Genomic DNA, 18,199 nt, shown 5'->3' with positions numbered 1-18,199 from the left:
AGAAATATGATTTTATAGTGAAAATCATTACCAAAACGTCCGGAAAAACCTAACGGGAGCATTATAGACGGTCATACAAATGTACAAATGCTATAAGGTGGCAAGAAATGCACTATAAACAATACTTTATGCATCGGCAAAGATCCTTAGCTCAAAGCTATTAAGGCTAATGCTGGCTAACAAGAGGCTAGCGCAAGAAACGACGCCGCAAAGTATTGTTTATAGTGCATTTCTTGCCACCTTATAGCATTTGTACATTTGTATGACCGTCTATAATGCTCCCGTTAGGTTTTTCCGGACGTTTTGGTAATGATTTTCACTATAAAATCATATTTCTAAATGACAGGAAGTTGATAAACTGGCCGGAATAGCTTTGAGCTAACTATCTTTCCCGACCCATGTATTCATTCCATTCTAAATGTAACGTTAGTTGTTCAAAACATTACCCGTCTATATAATTTGTTCCTCAACGTTATATAGACAGGTCATGTTTTGTAAACTAACGTTATGTAAAACTCGGAAGATTCCGAAAACTCGGAAACATCAAAAATCCGAAAAAGTTCAAAAACTCGGAAAACTCGGAAACATCAAAAATCCCAAAAAGTTCAAAAACTCGGAAAAGTCTGAAAACCGGAAAAATCCGAAAACTCGGAAAACTCGAAAAAAATCCAAAAAAAAATTAAAACTCGGAAAAGTCCGATCTTCAAATGGTCTATGTTGACCACTCCCCCGATCATTAGGCCACGCCCCCTTTTTGTATCCTTTGAACCATTTGTCATAGAGACTCGCGAGAGACCCTCTCCCCCGTTGGCCGGCGGTGCACAGGCATCACCCACACTTTCTCAATTTCCCCCGCGCGGAATTGTCTAGTTATTATTATTATTACAATCTGTAAGGATAGAAAGAGGAGGAGTCAGTCTCCTCATTGCATCCAGGAAAGGTGCTTGTCCTCAAAGTTACCCGATGTAGTAGGGAAGCTGTAAAAACAAATCAGACACAAAGGGGACATTATTCAAAGTGACACCACGCTGCAGGATGTCTCCGCTGAGCCTCCTGGGAAATAAGCGATTATGACCCCCTCTCCTGTAATGTCCTCATAACATTCCCCTATTTGTCACTGACCTTTTCACTCCAGGTTTGGTCCCTGTCTTCATGTCTCCACGTCACAAGTCCCGTCCTCTTTTGTCTGCCAGGTACGTCCCCATCGGCATCATGTTCCTGGTGGGAAGTAAAATCGTGGAGATGGAGGATGTGGTTCTCCTAGTCACCAGCCTGGGGAAGTACATCTTCGCCTCTATCCTGGGTCACATCATCCACGGAGGAATAGTTCTACCCCTCATCTACTTTGGTTTCACCCGGAAGAACCCCTTCAGCTTTCTGTCGGGCCTCATCACGCCTTTCACCACCGCCTTCGCCACCTGCTCCAGGTAGACAGTACCTGACTTTAACCTTCTGTATTGTCACAGTGAAAGGGTTACCCCTTTGGTAGTGTGGTAGTGAAAGGGTTAACATTCTGTATTGTCGCAGTGAAAGGGTTTAAGTTTAAGTTTATTTGGATCCCCATTTCTTCCCCTATTTCTATCCCCTATTCTTCCTGGGGTCCATAACACGTAAAATGCAGTTACAGACTTTATACTCTCACAAACATTCACATGGCATACAGACAATTAAAACAACAATACATACTCCTAATCAAATTCATAATACAATACAACAATACATACTCCGAATCAATTCATAATACAATACAACAATACCTACTCATAATCAATTCATTATACAATACAGCATAATAATCTAATTTAGCTTTTTCATACATTATCTATGTTCATATCAACCAATTATACAATCTTCTAATAATATATCCATATCAGACACATACATTTTCATTTACATATATCCCTATCTATCTCCTCAGACACATACATTTTCATTTACGTACATATATTAGGGAATGTAAATGTTTGGTACTATATTTGCTATTCTCCTGCGTTACATGTCTGGGAAGAGAGTTTCATTCCTGCATACCACGGAACATGACAGTTTGCTTCATTGCATTTGACCTCACTTTTGGAAGTGTAAAACCTCGTGCAGAAGCATGTCTGGTGGAATGGTCGTGTCTGTCAAGACTTATCGATAAATTGTCATATAAAATTTAGGGGATCTGTGTAACAAGAATATTCCTAGTGAATACAAGGAGTGAGCAGAGTAACCAATGTAATGTTTGACAAGTAACCAAGTTAAACAACTGCATCGCTGCAACATTAGTTCATTAGACATTAGTAGTGTGGTAGTGAAAGGGTTAACCTTCTGTATTGTCGCAGTGAAAGGGTTACCCCTTTGGTAGTGTGGTAGTGAAAGGATTAAGCCCGCCCCAGAGGATTGTTATTGGTTGAAGAAATTAAAACTACCCAATAACCCCCCCCCCCCCCCCAGCCTAAATCCTAAGAACTTTCTGCCAGACCTTCTCTCTACACAGTGCTAAGTGTAGTGCAATCCAACCATTCTGAAACTTGCTGTATGTTGTGTAAATTTCTGACTTGCCCAATATTTCTCAAAATGCAACTGTAACCTAATGAGTTGCATCTCATTTTACCTAGCCTCCATCTACAGCTGCTGTTAGATGAATCCAGTGAGGCTCTTTATCAACTCTCTTGTAGCATTTCTGATAATACAACTTAACGGTCCTATATGCCGTATGGTGAAGGCTGAGAAGTGTCTAGAAAACGATTCTCGTTCCCACCTCGGCGGACTACACAATTTTCACTCTGGGTGAAAGATATATTGGTGTAGATTTAGGAAGAAAAAGTTCTCCATTGACAAACTAGCCCGTTTTGCGCAATCAGAATTTTTAAGTCGGGACTAGATCTTTCCTCGCGAACGGATACTGGGTCATACTAGGACCGCTACTGTTCCTAATTTATGCAAATAAATGTACGGAATTTATTTATGGAATGTCATCAGCTTGTGACTGCAACTTGTTACTGTTCGCGGACGACTCAGCCCTGCTGGTCTCTGACAAGAACAAGTTACAGGTTGAAAAAACCCTCAGCTCGGAACTAGGCAAAATCTGCATCTGGCTCGCTGATAACAAACTATCATTACACCTGGGTAAAACAGAGTCCATTCTCTTCGGTTCAAATAACAAACTCAGCAAGACCGACGGCTTCTCAGTTACAGTGGGTGACATTATTGTCACAAGGAAAGATGAAATTACATACCTAGGTTCCATCCTAGAGGCAAATCTCTCCTGTGACAAAATGGCATCCAATGTAATAAAAAAAAGTCAACCAACGAACTTGATTCTTGTACCGGATCTCCTCTCTGGTAAACAAGAATACCCTGAAGACTCTGGTTCAAGGGTACTACGACTATGCTTGCACCTCATGGTACCAAAGCACCTCAAAGGCGCTAAAAACAAAATTACAAACATCTCAAAACAAACTGGTCAGACTACTGCTTGACCTTACTCCTAGAACCCACCTCACCCCTGCCCACTTTGACAACCTAGGATGGCTTAGAGTAGACGACAGAGTACAGCAACTTGCAATGGGCCTGGTCTACAAGATACACTACATGACTAAGGTACCCATGTACGTACATGTCAAAATACTTCCCAAAGGTCAGAGAATACCACGACCACAACACCAGAGGGAGCTCCACAAATCATGTTAAACCCAGATTCGGCTCAAACAAGGGACTAAACACGTTTAGCAATTATGCCACATCAATGTGGAACGCCCTACCCACAGCTGTAAAGGAATGTGAATCACTACCCACTTTCAAAACCACTCTCAAAGAGCACCTACGAGAGACTGCAATTCGAAACTGGCCCCTGTAAATGTCCTAACGCAACCCCCTCCAATGTACAATAAATGTCCTATTAAACCCAATAATACACGAGACCCTCTTCTTGGACTAAGTAAGGTTTTGTCGGTAATCCAATGTACAGTTACCCACCCCGCCTACCCAACCCCACCCCCACCCCCACCCCAGTGGAGGCTGCTGACCAAATTTGTAGGTGAAGCACAAATTATTATATTATATTATATATTAAATAATATTTTTAAAACATCCCCCACTGTGTGTCAGTGGTCAGTGGACACAGATGAAAACATATTAACATTAGGTGACAGCGGACCTGACCAGATGAAAACATATTAGGTGACAGCGCACCTGACCAGATGAAATCATATTAGGTGACAGCGCACCTGACCAGATGAAATCATATTAGGTGACAGCGCACCTGACCAGATCAAAACATATTAGGTGACAGCGCACCTGATCAGATCAAAACATTTTAGGTGACAGCGCACCTGACCAGATCAAAACATATTAGGTGAAGGTGACAAGGAAGCCACAGACTCATACCCCCCCGACACTCAACTAACCGCCTCGGACAGTCCTTCATACCAGTGGCCATCAGGCTCCACAACAGTGGGCAGCGACTGCTGCCAGACATCGACCTAGAACTAATAGGAACCCAAGTAGGACAATAACACTACCTTATGCATACTGCACCTTATGTGGATACTGTGATACTGTGAATAATGAATAATGTATATTTCAGTTAGTTAGATAGTAAATTATATTGACCTATTTTGTTTACACTGCTTGTGTTGTTTTCACTACCTGTACCCCCCCCCCTTCCCCCATGCTGCTATGATGCCTGAATTTCCCCCAAGGGGATCAATAAAGGAATATCTTATCTTATCTTATCTTAAAAGGAAAGATGAAATTACCTACCTGGGTTCCATCCTATAGAGGCAAATCTTTCCTGTGACAAAATGGGATCCAATGTAATAAAACTAAGTCAACCAACGAACTAGATTCCTGTACCGGATCTCCTCTCTGGTAAACAAGAATACCTTGAAGACTCTAACAGGAGCACTCATTCAAGGGTACTACGACTGCTTGCACCTCATGGTACCAAAGCACCTCAAAGGCACTAAAAACAAGATTACAAACATCACAAAACAAACTGGTCAGACTACTGCTTGACCTTACTCCTAAAACCCACCTCACCCCTGTCCACTTTGACAACCTAGGATGGCTTAGAGTAGACACAGCAACTTGCAATGGGCCTGGTCTACAAGATACACTACACCACCAAGATACCCATGTGCATGTCGAAATACTTCCCAAAGTGAATACCACGACCACAACACCAGAGGGAGTTCCACAAATCATGTTCAACCCAGATAAAATAATTTAAAAAGTTAAAAAAAAAAAAAAAAATTAATAAAAGAAAATAGTCATAACTTAGAAATGAGATTGCATAGGTCTATGAATCGATATCGCGATTCTGTTTCGATTAATTGCCCAGCCCTACAGTGTGTACAGTAAGTTAGCTTGGTGATTATCATTGTGATGTAGGCTAAGCTGGCTAGCTACTGTTAGCATACAAGCACTGTAGCCTACTTACTTTTTCATCCACAACGTTTTTTCTGATCCAGATGCATAAATCCACTTCTTCATGTTGCTCAGTTGCTGGTTTATACTTCGGTCCTAATGTTGGCGCAAAGTTTAATTTAGCCTGACTTGACTTGTTATAGCTGTACAGCTTACTAACTACTAAACAACAACTTTCTCATAGTCTCAATTTTCACATAGTCAAAATGGGTCCAGCTGCATGTGTGGTCCAGCTGCATGTGTGGAGGATAGGTTTAGCTCGGGCCAATCTCAAGTTTCTCAAGTTTCTTTATTAGTTGTCATACAGAAGTACAGAATACTTTCATACAAAATGCTTATTTATGTTACATTTTGTATAAAAGTATTCTGTACTTCTGTATGACAACTAATAAAGAAACTTGAGAAACTTGAGATTGGCCTGAGCTAAACCTATCCTCCACACATGCAGCTGGACCCATTTTGACTTTGCAATGCAGCAATCTCTGATTGGATTTGCAAGGCTGCCAATCATATTCAACCTCCGTGTATTGGATGTCAAGGGCTGTCAATCAATCAATCCTCCATTCAATGGCAAGAGTTTAACTGCACAGACCGTGCTTAGATGAAGTTAATAGCCTATTTTGATTCGCTGTTATTTATTATTTATTTAACAATGGGTCACACCTGTGAAGTTTTCTTCACGAATAATTACTGCAGGCAATACTGCAGTGCAGGCCTGCTCAGAGCTGTCAATTTTGGCCATTTTTGAAGAAAAAATTATTCACTGGCATTTCTTTTACAGAGGAAAACATTTATAATAAAAAAATAATAATAATAATAATTTAAAAAAAAATATATATATATATATATAGTTTTTTTTTTTTATATATATATAGGTATATGTAAATTAATAATAATTATGAATTATGAGTGAATTTGTGTTTCACGTGTTGTCATAGAGAAACCTCCACTGCCCCACCCCCACCCCACCACCTCCTATGTACAGTTTCCCCCCCACCCCACCTACTCAACCCCCCCCTCCACCCCACCTACCAACCTCCTACCTACCAACCTCCTCCAATGTACAGTGTCTTCGTCAAATGTATATACTCTCTTTTTTAGACTCTTCCTGTATCAAAAACAGTACTGTATTTGTAAATCTGGTATGTCATAAATGTATAGATGTAGCAGTACTGTCTATCTGTATGTCATGTATGTCATATTATGTTATGATGAATTGAAAATGGGGGACCCTGATGTAAACAAGACGGAAGTCTTTCTCTGGTCTGCATCCCCTTAACAATTGTGTGTATTGAGCTGTACTGTATTGTACCCATTCTGCAATCTGTTAATACAATTTTCAATCAATCAATCAATCACTACAGAGTTTGATTTGACGTAATTGGTGCGAGTTCGGTCACGTATTTTGCGCTCGACCAATAGCAGCTCTCTTTGTTGCGAGGATACGGCCGTCGGGCGACAACAAATGACATCGACAGAGTAACGTTACGGACGAAAATGGACAAAAAACACCTTCTAAAGTTCGCAAAAAGGTTTCTAAACAATGTTATATGCATCTCACGTCCATTCAGAAAGAACGTGTATAAGATTTTACACAGACACGGTGGGATAGATATATAAACTGCGTTGAATGGTGGCTTAACCTACCAGGCCAGAATCATACCATTACGGAGACATACAAAGGGGGGGTTGGGTTTGGACATTTACAGGGGCCACTGTAGACCATTTCAATGTTAGAAAATAGCAATACAATATTGACATTTTACAAAACAATACAACGTGGACACATCCGTGTCTTGGGAAGCATCCGGTATGATAGGAGAGAGAATGGATGAAAAAGAGGTTGCTAAAGTTATTTGATTTTGGTTAGTAAGTACCTCTTAGGCCCCGTTTAGACGGAAACGCTGAATCCGCAAAAATATTTTTTCGGATGTGCCTTTCGTTTATACGGAAACGGCGTTTTTACGGGGTGAAACTGCAAAAAAGTGAGACTACCTTCCAGGGTGGAATTCCTAGAAACGATAAACCTTTGTGCTCTCATCTAAACTGTCAAACCGCATAAAACGATGACGAAAGGGTTGTCAAGGCTCTCGTCGCGTGTACTGCTTACATCACAGGCATGCGTCAGTAGCCTAGAAGCGTAAACAAAGCATGTCTGATTCTATCCATGGCGATCACCTGAAGGCTACATTGGCAGTACTTTTAAATACACAAGAATCTGTCCCGCGGCGTGACTGGACCCACTGTCTGTGAGTGACTCTGCTTTGGTCCAATCACATTCCCCACCCACAGTCTGCGAATCAGAGGCAGAGTAGGGCGGGTCTTCACAGCACGTCATGTGACATATGCGCCAATCGTGTGACAGCGGGGCTCAGTCGTCTGGAGTCGTTACAGCCTCGTCTGCACGGAGAATTCCATCCCAAAACGATAGTCTAAACGCAAAATTAAAAGTGAAACCGTAAGACGACTTTTGCGGTTTCTGTTCAGACTCTCTCCGTCTAAACGTAGCCTTAGAGAGCAACTTAACCCTGCACAGCAAGGTCCTGAAGCTATTTAGTATACTTAAAATTTAGCACTTGCCATCTGCCGCTTTTCAGTTTGAATGCTGTGGACGAACCAGATGTTCCAATGGAACAACAGTGTTGTTGCCTAGCAACTGGAAACACTGTTGAAACAGTCGGTAGGGAGATTAAACTCCTGGGTGGAGGGGGAAGAAATGTTAGCTATGAGGGTTGAGATGAAGGCCTGGAGTTAATGAACTTCTGATGTATTGCACGCAAATATTTAAACCCAGGGCAATGGCCGACAAGTATTAGGTGGTGAGCTGTAAACCAAAGAAATGCAGTTCAACAGATACTATATGGAAATTAAACAAGTGGGAATTAACCTTTTAAAGCTTGATGTGTGTATATCTTGTAATGAGAATAATCGCACATTTTTATTCTTTCCCTCGAACCACTTGCCTGTGCTATACGTGCTCATAAAGAAATCAGTGGTATTCGTATTGGTAGTTGTGAGTATAAGGCCAGCCTGTTTGCTGATGACATATTATTAACACTAACAAATCCTAGCCATTCCATCTCTCAAGTGCTAAAGCTTATAGATACATTTGGTAAATGTTCGGGCTATAAAGTGAATTATAGTAAAAGTGAAGCTATTCCACTTAACAACCTAACTTTTCAATCACATCTGGGTTCTGCTCCTTTCAATTGGAAGCCAAAAGGAATTAAATACCTGGGAATTAAAATCCGATCTCCCATTGAAAAAATGGTTGAGTTAAATACATCTGACCTTTTAAAGAATATAAAGGAGGACATCAAAAGATGGACAGTCTTGCCTTTATCCCTTTGGGGCAGATCTGATATTGTAAAAATGAATTTGTTACCAAGGCTAGCTTTTTTGATGTCCTCTATACCTTTAAAGTTCCCTCCTAGTTGGTTCAAAGAAATAAACAAATTATTTTCTGGCTTCCTATGGAACAACAGAAAACCTAGAATCAGCCATAAAAAACTTATAAAACCAAGAAATAGTGGAGGAATAGGACTACCAGATATCTACCAGTATTACATAGCATATAACTCAAGATACCCCTTGCAGTGGGCTTACAATAGTGTGAGACAGATTGGCAGCTGGGAATGGCTTGAAGAACAAATTATAGAAGAACATAACAAAGATCTATCTCTTTCAATGTTGTGGTATAACCCAAAAATCACTCCCAGACTGGACAATCCGCTTTTAGAATTTTCATGTGAAATAGTAAAAATCTTACATAAACGCCTGACCTTTAGTGGATATTCCTTACCATCATGTCCATTATGGAAAAACCCTTTGCTCTCTGCAGGAGGTAAAATCCTTAAAAATAATGTATGGCAACAACATAATATAACACAGGTGGGCCAAGTGATCGAAAGGGGAAATATGATACCTTTTAATGAACTTAAAACACAGTTTGGGCTGAAAGACACAGAATTTTTATCTTATTTACAAATACAATCAGTTATTAAATCATTGTTGTCTAAAGGCATAGCTATAGGAACAAACGGAGTCATGGAAGAGACATTAAGGGGAATTACAGGCAGGAAAGGCATTGTTTCTGCAATGTATAAACTATCATGTTCAACCACCCCTGATACCAATACCCAAACTAAAGTCCAATGGGAGCGAGACATGGGTATATCCATATCTGAAACACAATGGGAAGCAGCACTTAGGAATAGTACAAAAATATCAAAATGTGTTAGATATAAAATTATACAATTAAAGATACTACACAGGGCCTATATAACACCCTGTACATTGAATAAAATGAATCACACCCTACCCAAATTGTGCTGGCATGGGTGTGGAGTAGAGGGTACGCTCATGCACTTGCTGTGGCACTGCCCGCTTGTTAGGACATTTTGGTTGGACATTGCTGAGGACCTGTCAGTTACTCTCCAAATTGACATTAATCCTTGCCCTATAATGTGTATATTGGGTGTAAAAATGGACACTGCTCAAGCAAAGATTGTAAATAATACTGTAGCACTGGCTTTTCTAGCATGCAAACGGATTATTTTAATGAACTGGAAAGAACGCAAACCGAACTGCTTCAGTATGGAGAACTGGCGCAAGGACTTCATGGACTTGCTATCGATGGAACAGGCTGCTCTGTCTCTTCAAGAGAGTGATAGGCCCGATGGCCTTCAAGGTCCCCTGAACTTTATTAGATCACTATCTGGAATAAGTTTGTCTACTGAACCTTTGTAACGCTCTGCAACCCCCCCCCCCCCCCCTCGCCCCTTGTTGTTATTGTTATTATTATCATTTCTTGTCTTGTTTTGTCGTGTATGTATTGTCTTGTTTGAGAAAAATAAAAAACTTTAAATATCAAAAAAAAAGAATAATCAATAATTCCATCAAAATAGACCAAAAGGAATATCTAATAATTTGGCTCCTGAGCCCTATACTTTGAGCATCTCGGTTTTAACTCTTTGCCGCATCACTTAGCTATTATATTCTCTCTCTCTATCCCCCATCCTCCTCCTCCTCAGCTCGGCGACTCTTCCCTCCATGATGAAGTGCATTGAGGAGAACAACGGGGTGGACAAGCGCATCAGCCGCTTCATCCTGCCCATCGGGGCCACCGTCAACATGGATGGGGCGGCCATCTTCCAGTGTGTCGCCGCCGTCTTCATCGCCCAGCTCAACAACCACACTCTCAACGCCGGACAGATCTTCACCATACTGTGAGTGACTAGGGGGAGGGAATGTCTGGACACAACCATGGAATTCAGTTGCTAGGGAACGGTTTGGACCCAACGGTTTGGACCCTGTCAACTATTGCATTAGCTAACATTGCAACAGGAAATGTAAAAGAATATGCTTTTAATAATAATAATACTAATAATAATAAATTGGATTTTAACACATTGGGCGCCAATAACATCGTACAACGTGTTTCAAGGTCATGCTAATTCTGCCAAACCACGGCGTACGACGTTATTGATATCATATTTAATTTTTTCGCCTTGGTATTCATAATTCCCTCACCCAGCCTCGGCTGATACAGTGGGAGCCTGCACAACTCTGCAACGCTTCAATACTGCTGCCTGGTGGATGATCGGGCGAGTTACAACCTGAAATGGATCTCTGGTGATCTCTGTGCATCTGGGAAATGCGTCCAGCACTCACATATTGTTGCGGGACTCTAGACACACATCCGTGTATATGGATCGCTGCCATAACTCAATAATCGATATGATTTGGGCGTTTATTATTATTATACAAACCGGAAATGGATCTAGTAGATCGCCGTCAAATAAGTGGGATCTTTTTCCTCCAGTCTCATCGGCGAACGGTCGGTAAGAGGACAGTAACGTTACTTTCAGCGTGAATGTTTATTATTATTAATGCAAACTGCTCTGATCAATATATCACCCCTACTACATAAAGCATTTACTGACAATCACGGAATTATAAACGACCCCCCCCCGTTCATCCGCGCATGATGAGTCCTAAGATCATGTACAGTTGAAATTTTTAATATAGCGTGTATCGGCAACAAACGGCAGTTGATAATCTATATATGCGTTTATGCCTATAACTCACATTCTAGGAATTACTGCAGAAAACGATAAAAACATATTTATATTCTAGATAGATAATCGATGTTGTGGCTTACCAGTGATAAACTAGGCGTTAGGTAGTTTGCAGGCTGTTCGAGGCGGAAATGGGCGCACATGTCACACGCCCAGAAACGTCAGTGGCCAATCAGATCGCAGAACGCGAACACGGAACTGGAAATCCGTTGGTAAAAGTAATCAGGCGAGCTGGACCCCCCGAGGGAAACATACTGCCACCTGTTGGTAAGGTAGGATGTGAATCAGGACAAGGGGGTACCAGTGATGCCAAGGACACTTTCCAGGCTTTTAAATCTTAATGTTTTTGAATGTAATTGTTGGGTCCTTTTAGAATATTATTGTTGTCACTTTGAAACCATTGAAAGGTGTCTGACATTCACACGCAAAATCATACCTTTGTAGTACGTTCCTGTCAGGCAAAAACCTTGTGAATCACAAATACACATGGTTCTCTAAGTATTAACTGTTTTCATGACCCTTGTGAGTGTGATACCTATTCCAAATGTATAACTTCAAAACACATGGTTGCCAATCTGAAAACGAGACTGTATCTTTCTCTTAATTCCAGCACAGCTGAGCCTTCTGGAGACGTTTTCATTTAACCTTTATTTAGCTTTCATTGGGGGTGGACCCTCATTTTTGACAATGCTGAGATTACAATAGGCAGAAAAACAACAACAAAATAATAACAAAATAACAAAAGCTGTCATAGCATGGCAAACCAGAACCTACTGAGCTGGGACAATCTCGTCAAATTCAAAGATGCCTGCCTTACCTATAAAATCCTACATGGCTTGGCCCCCCCCCCCCCCCCCCCCCCTCTGTACTTTCATAAAACAGAAAGCATCTGCTGACAGATATACCAGGTCTGTAGTCAGAGGGGACTGTGTAGTCCCAAACATGAGGTCTGCTTTTAGTCAGGCAGCCTTTTCCGTGAGAGCAGCCCACACCTGGAACAGTCTGCCAACACGGCTCAGGGAGTATCAAAGTTACATTTAATTTAAAACTAACTTAAAATCATGGTTGAGAGATGGTCAAGTGTGCGACCATTTTAACCGAGGGGTTGTGATGTATTGTAATGTATTTTAACCCTTTGATCGCCATGCTTAAATTCATAATTTACCATCCTCCGCCAGCCCTATTTAATATGGAGAAGTTCCCCTTCTTTGCAGGGCTATAACTTTTTAAATTGTATTGCTAAATTGACATTACTATGGCCCATTCAACGTCCTATATCTCTTGTTCAGGGTGTAGCAACGTTATACTTTTTCATTCACATATTCATACTAAAATACGGTCTAAAGTATAAGTATGTTTTTATCGTTTTCTGCAGCTTTCTCCAGAACGTGATTTATAGCCCCAAATGCATTATATTGATGATCAAATACAGTTTGATAGCAATCTGCGCGAGATAAAAAATTTCAAATGGACGTGCTTCTAGAAGTTACTACTGATCATCTGATGTTGACCGGATGGGGGGGGGGTCGTTTATAATTCCGTGGCCAACGTTATATGATTCATCTAGTGTGGGTGATATGATCATTAGAGCAGTTAGTATCGAACACGTTAGAAAATAACGTTGAATCTTACCGTAGCTTCCTCATAGCGTTGGGCGATGAGCGTAGAACAGAAATTTTCCTATTATGGGTTGTAGAAATATGCGATCCATTTCCAGGTTGTATAATAGTATATATGTCCAAATCATGTTGTTTATCGAGTTATTTGCAACCGATCGATGTCCAGTGTATCAAGATGGAGTCCCGCTAACGATAGCGAGTGCCCGGACGAAATATGAGCGAGCACCACTTCCGGCGCATCACTTCCTGTTTGGGCGATCCGCCGATCGGCCACCAGATGGCGCTCTTGAACCGTTGAGAGAGTTGAGAGGGGATCAACAGGAGATCTCAGGTCTCCGGGGGAGAAATATGATTTCGATCACAGATTTTTTAAATATTGATATCAAAGACGTGGTACGGCGTCTTTGGCAGAATGAGCATGGCGGGGAAAGACGTCCTACGGCGTTTTTGGCGATTAAAGGGTTAATGTATTTATTTGTATGTATTTTAGTGTATTGTAACCTATACTGATTCCTACTGTGTTTTAATTATTGTACTATGTCTTAATTATTGTAGTGTTCATGTCACCTGCAGCAGAGACTACAGTTAAAAATTAGCCAACCTGGCTAAATTGGCATATTTACAGTCAAATGTTCCTTAATATGCACTGTCTCTGTATTTTAAACCAATAAATACAAATACAAAAAAATATAACACATATATTAACATTGGTTAAAACTATTCCTAGTTAAAAACAATTACATTCAAAAACATTAAGATTTAAAAGCATATTCTTTTAAATTTGAAAATGTCTCTCCCTTAGTTAGATACTTTGCTTTGACAGCAATGAGTTACTCTTAAAAACTTCTCGCCCTCACCAGAGATTGTCCCTGTCGCGAACAAATGTTGTGTGCATACGTGTATAAAGTGTATGTTTTGGTACATCTCAGCCTACCTTTCACACTGCTGTTGATGATTGAAAAGGGATGGAACCATATACCATAAAACGTGAAAGTTGCTAGGCGCTACCCTTGTGAAAACCACAGTGGCTTTTACTTTCACTAAAACAGTCGAGGACAGTCCTAGATTTCTGGGCTGCCACAGGAGAGGATGTAGACAGATACAGTATAACTTACTGAAAAGTATGAACCTACTGACTCATAATGAATAGTTACAGTGCAGAAACCTATGTTAAGTATAATAATAAAAAAGAAAAGATCCTTATGTGCACATATTTGGTCGGGGACATTACCACTAGTCCTAGAGACCTGCCGTTTTAATGCCACCCGCAGAGGACGACAGACATTGTTTGGTTTGTGAGCTGTAGGTGAAATTGAAAATTAGGTTCATATTTTGTTTCACTGTCCTGTCAACGAGGACAAGTACTTTTTAGTAAAATGTTGATTTTCTTGAGCAGGATGAATATGAATTGTGTTTCAGGAAGGGAACACTTTTTGTAGCAGATTTAATTTGTCAAGCTTGGGAGAGAAGGCAATCTGTAATCTGTATTTAGGTAATCTGTGTTTAGGTAATGAAATGCAATGCAACGTGTAATGTAATAATGAAACACTGCAAGAGTATTTTTGGTGTCTTATAAACAACAATAAAATAAAATAAAAAGTCAATCATAACTAGTATGCATAAAATGCAGTGACTGGAAAACCCAGATTTTGCCTACCTTTCTACCGGAGTGTAGAACATATACTGTACGAATAAGAGTTATTTTGTGAAATCACTCATTAGGTCACATGGTCACTATGACTGATGAGGAACACTGCAGTCAGATCAGACATTATATTCTATTACAGTATAGACAGTTTCACTGGAATGCTGTTGCTATGTAACGTTTGGACCCAGGTGTATTTGCTAGTGCATTAGAAAGCATTGCAACAAGGAAACTATAAGAAGGAAGGGTCATCACGTCAGAAAACCAGCGTTCTATGCTCTGCTTAGTGCCAGTTCTATTTGGAAGATGTAAATAATACAAAAGATATACCAGTTATCTGAGGAAATATACATCAGCAACAAATTGCTGATGATTCATAAATGAGGAGATTGCTTGGCACCAATGTGCATTCACGTGCTACATAGTGACATAATGACCCTTCCTTCTTTTATAATGCAGTCAATGCTCGAGTCCCAGTCCGAGTCGGTGTCATCAGTGCTCAAGTCCAAGTCGAATCACGAGTCCTGAAAATCAGTCCAGGACTCGAGTACTACATTACAACACTGCCTGTAACATGCTATTACATCATACACCGCTTCCCAGCCCTTTTGTTGATACAGTACAAAAAGTACCTGTACAAAAGGTACGGACATCCAGTCACACTGAGGTGCCGAGGTAATAGACGATCATGACAAACGTTAAAATGTGAGAACACTGAGAAACTCCCTTCAATTAGAATTTATTATCACTATGATAGTTGAGCTGTGTAGCTATTCTTCAGACAGAGACAAACATCCATTTTAATACAAGCGGTAGGCCACCCGTTTGGTTGATTCATCACCACTAATAAACCTGCACCAAGTCATCTAAGTAAGTCTCTAAAGCAGCTTCAACACACACAATTATACACATCTGTTTGCCTGAGCCATGCAAACTGTTTAAAGGAACATGTCAACATTATGGGAAATAGATAGCCCGACAATTCGTGCTAAGCTAGGCTATCCTGTGACCAGATAGCTTTCTACTGAATGCACAGAGAGGAAATTGGTATCTATCTTCTTGTCTGACTCTAGAGAAGACGGTAAGTGCATTTCCCATACTGTTGGCGTGTTCCTTTAACTTGTACTAGCTCCCGGGCGGCTACGTGGCGTAGTGGGCAAGGCGCTCGCCACGAATGCTGGAGACGCTGGGCTCGCCTGTTCGAGCCCAGCGCTCCACATTGCTTTCAGTTTAGCTGGTCGTTCATACTAATACACATTGGCCGTATTAGGGGGTGGGAAACTGATGGGTGGGGATCGGGCGTTGTGGACAGCGACTCCTACAGGTCGGTTGGTGCGCCTGCGCAGTAGAATCAGGAAGTGTCGGGGGCAGCGTGAGCCTCCCACGCGTTACTCCTCGCCACTGAGCGATCGAGCTCCGCAGGTGAAAAGATGCGACTGCTGTTACCTCAAGTACCGGAGGGGACTTGTGCTATGTATGACTTAGTCCACATTGCAGCCGGCTTGTGGGAGGCAAGAAACAGCGTTCGTGACAGGGGAGGGTTGAATTGGATGATACGAAATTGGGATGGGAGAAAATATAGAAAATGGGAGAAAAAGTGGATAAAAAAAAAAAAAAACTTGTACTAGCTACCATGGCTACATTTGAACAAGTCTATGAACTGTGTGCTGTGTGTCTCTACCCTGGACAGCGTGACGGCCACAGCCTCCAGTGTGGGTGCAGCGGGCATCCCAGCCGGGGGCATCATCACCATCGCTATCATCCTGGAGGCCATCGGCCTGCCCACCAACGACCTGTCTCTCATGTTGGCTGTGGACTGGATCGTGTGAGTAGAGCATAGAACATGCAACCTGCATGAAAGAGTAAACACACACACACACACACACACACACACACACACACACACACACACACACACACACACACACACACACACACACACACACACACACACACACACACAGGGTTCATGTGCCAACACATGATTCATTGAACCAATGCTCCACTTTTGGAAATAGCCAACTCATGAGAGAGGGAAACACACACGTACATACAGTAAATACACAAATAGACAAATACACACACACACACACACACACACACAGACACACACACACACAGACCAACTCACTCATACACAGACACACCCTTAGACACCCCCCCCCCCCCAGACACCCACACATATACACACACATACATACACACACAGCTGGGTTCATGCGCAAACACACAAAGGACAATTTCACAAGATTCATTGAACCAATGCTCCACTTTTGGAAATAGCCAACTCATGAGAGAGGGAAACACATACATACATATACATTACACACACACACACACACACACACACACACACACATACATACACACACACACACACACACACACACACACACACACACACACACACACACACACAGACCAACTTACACACACGCACACAATTAACTTAGTAAGACTAGACAGTTGCAGAAAATACCTTGTGCCTTATATGACAGCTGTACAGAAATAGATGTAGATGTACCCTGCGCAGTTAGACACTGGTTGTGGTCCCAGACATGATATGATTGGATATTTTAACCAATTCTATCTTTATATTCTATATTTAACCAATAATGAAAACTGATTCATCATTGCTAAAAGTATACTCAGAAATAATATGTGTGTGTGTGTGTGTGTGTGTGTGTGTGTGTGTGTGTGTGTGTGTGCGTGTGCGTGTGCGTGTGCGTGTGTGTGTGTGTGTGTGTTTCTACACATGTACAGGGACCGCACCACCACAGTGGTGAACGTGGAGGGTGATGCTCTGGGCGCTGGGATCCTCCATCACATTAACCAGCAGGAGATAAAGAAAAAGCAGCTGCAGCAGCAGGGGGGGGTGGAGGAGCTGGCGGAGGTCCGGGTGGAGGCGGTGGCCAACACGCACGCCGAGGAGGAGACCTCGCCCCTCGTCACACACCAATCCAAAGAGGCCACTCCAGAGGCCATCGAGTCTGTGCTGTGAACTGATGCTGGCGTCTCCTGGTCTTTCTACCTTCCTCCCGACTGCTGCCGGAGACTCGGTGCTCGTCAACTCCTGAGTTGTTCATTGGTCATTTCATACTTGAGGGAAAAAAGGAAACAAAGTTCCATAGCATGCAGTCTCCTCCCGGGCTGCTGTGTCTTAACATAACCGTCTAATGATGATGTCACAATGGCTACTGGCCAGTGAGAGATGTAGACTGTTTCACTGGAATTCTGTTACTAGGCGGAACAGGTTGGACCCAGGTGTATTTCCTGTCGTCGTTACATTAGCAAACATTGCAACAGGAAATAAACTAGGGTCCATTTAGAATGCGTTTAGTTGTCAAGTGGAAACCGCCTATCGAGTGGTAGACAGTATTATTAGGAAAAAGATTCCAAAACATTACACCTGAAAGGGGTGTAAAAGGTGGTCACTAAATGCT

The 18,199-nt window shown here is 41.7% G+C and overlaps 1 protein-coding gene across 1 annotated transcript in view; it reads left to right on the top strand.

The window, feature by feature from the left end:
• The window catches only part of slc1a4 (solute carrier family 1 member 4), a gene marked incomplete at both ends in the record, with an annotated part of 57,317 nt that extends 39,560 nt beyond the window's left edge, over positions 1–17,757 (top strand). Inside the window, 4 exons of the mRNA XM_084321492.1 lie at positions 1,194–1,427; positions 10,446–10,640; positions 16,447–16,581; positions 17,520–17,757. Coding sequence (XP_084177618.1) covers positions 1,194–1,427; positions 10,446–10,640; positions 16,447–16,581; positions 17,520–17,757 — 802 coding nt within the window. The remainder of the gene's footprint in view (positions 1–1,193; positions 1,428–10,445; positions 10,641–16,446; positions 16,582–17,519) is intronic.
• Positions 17,758–18,199: the final 442 nt, after the last annotated feature.

This window comes from Notolepis coatsorum, assembly GCF_963971535.1.
Source record: "Notolepis coatsorum genome assembly, chromosome: 9".
Lineage (NCBI taxonomy): Eukaryota > Metazoa > Chordata > Actinopteri > Aulopiformes > Paralepididae > Notolepis > Notolepis coatsorum.
This window is presented reverse-complemented; position numbering and strand designations above follow the sequence as displayed.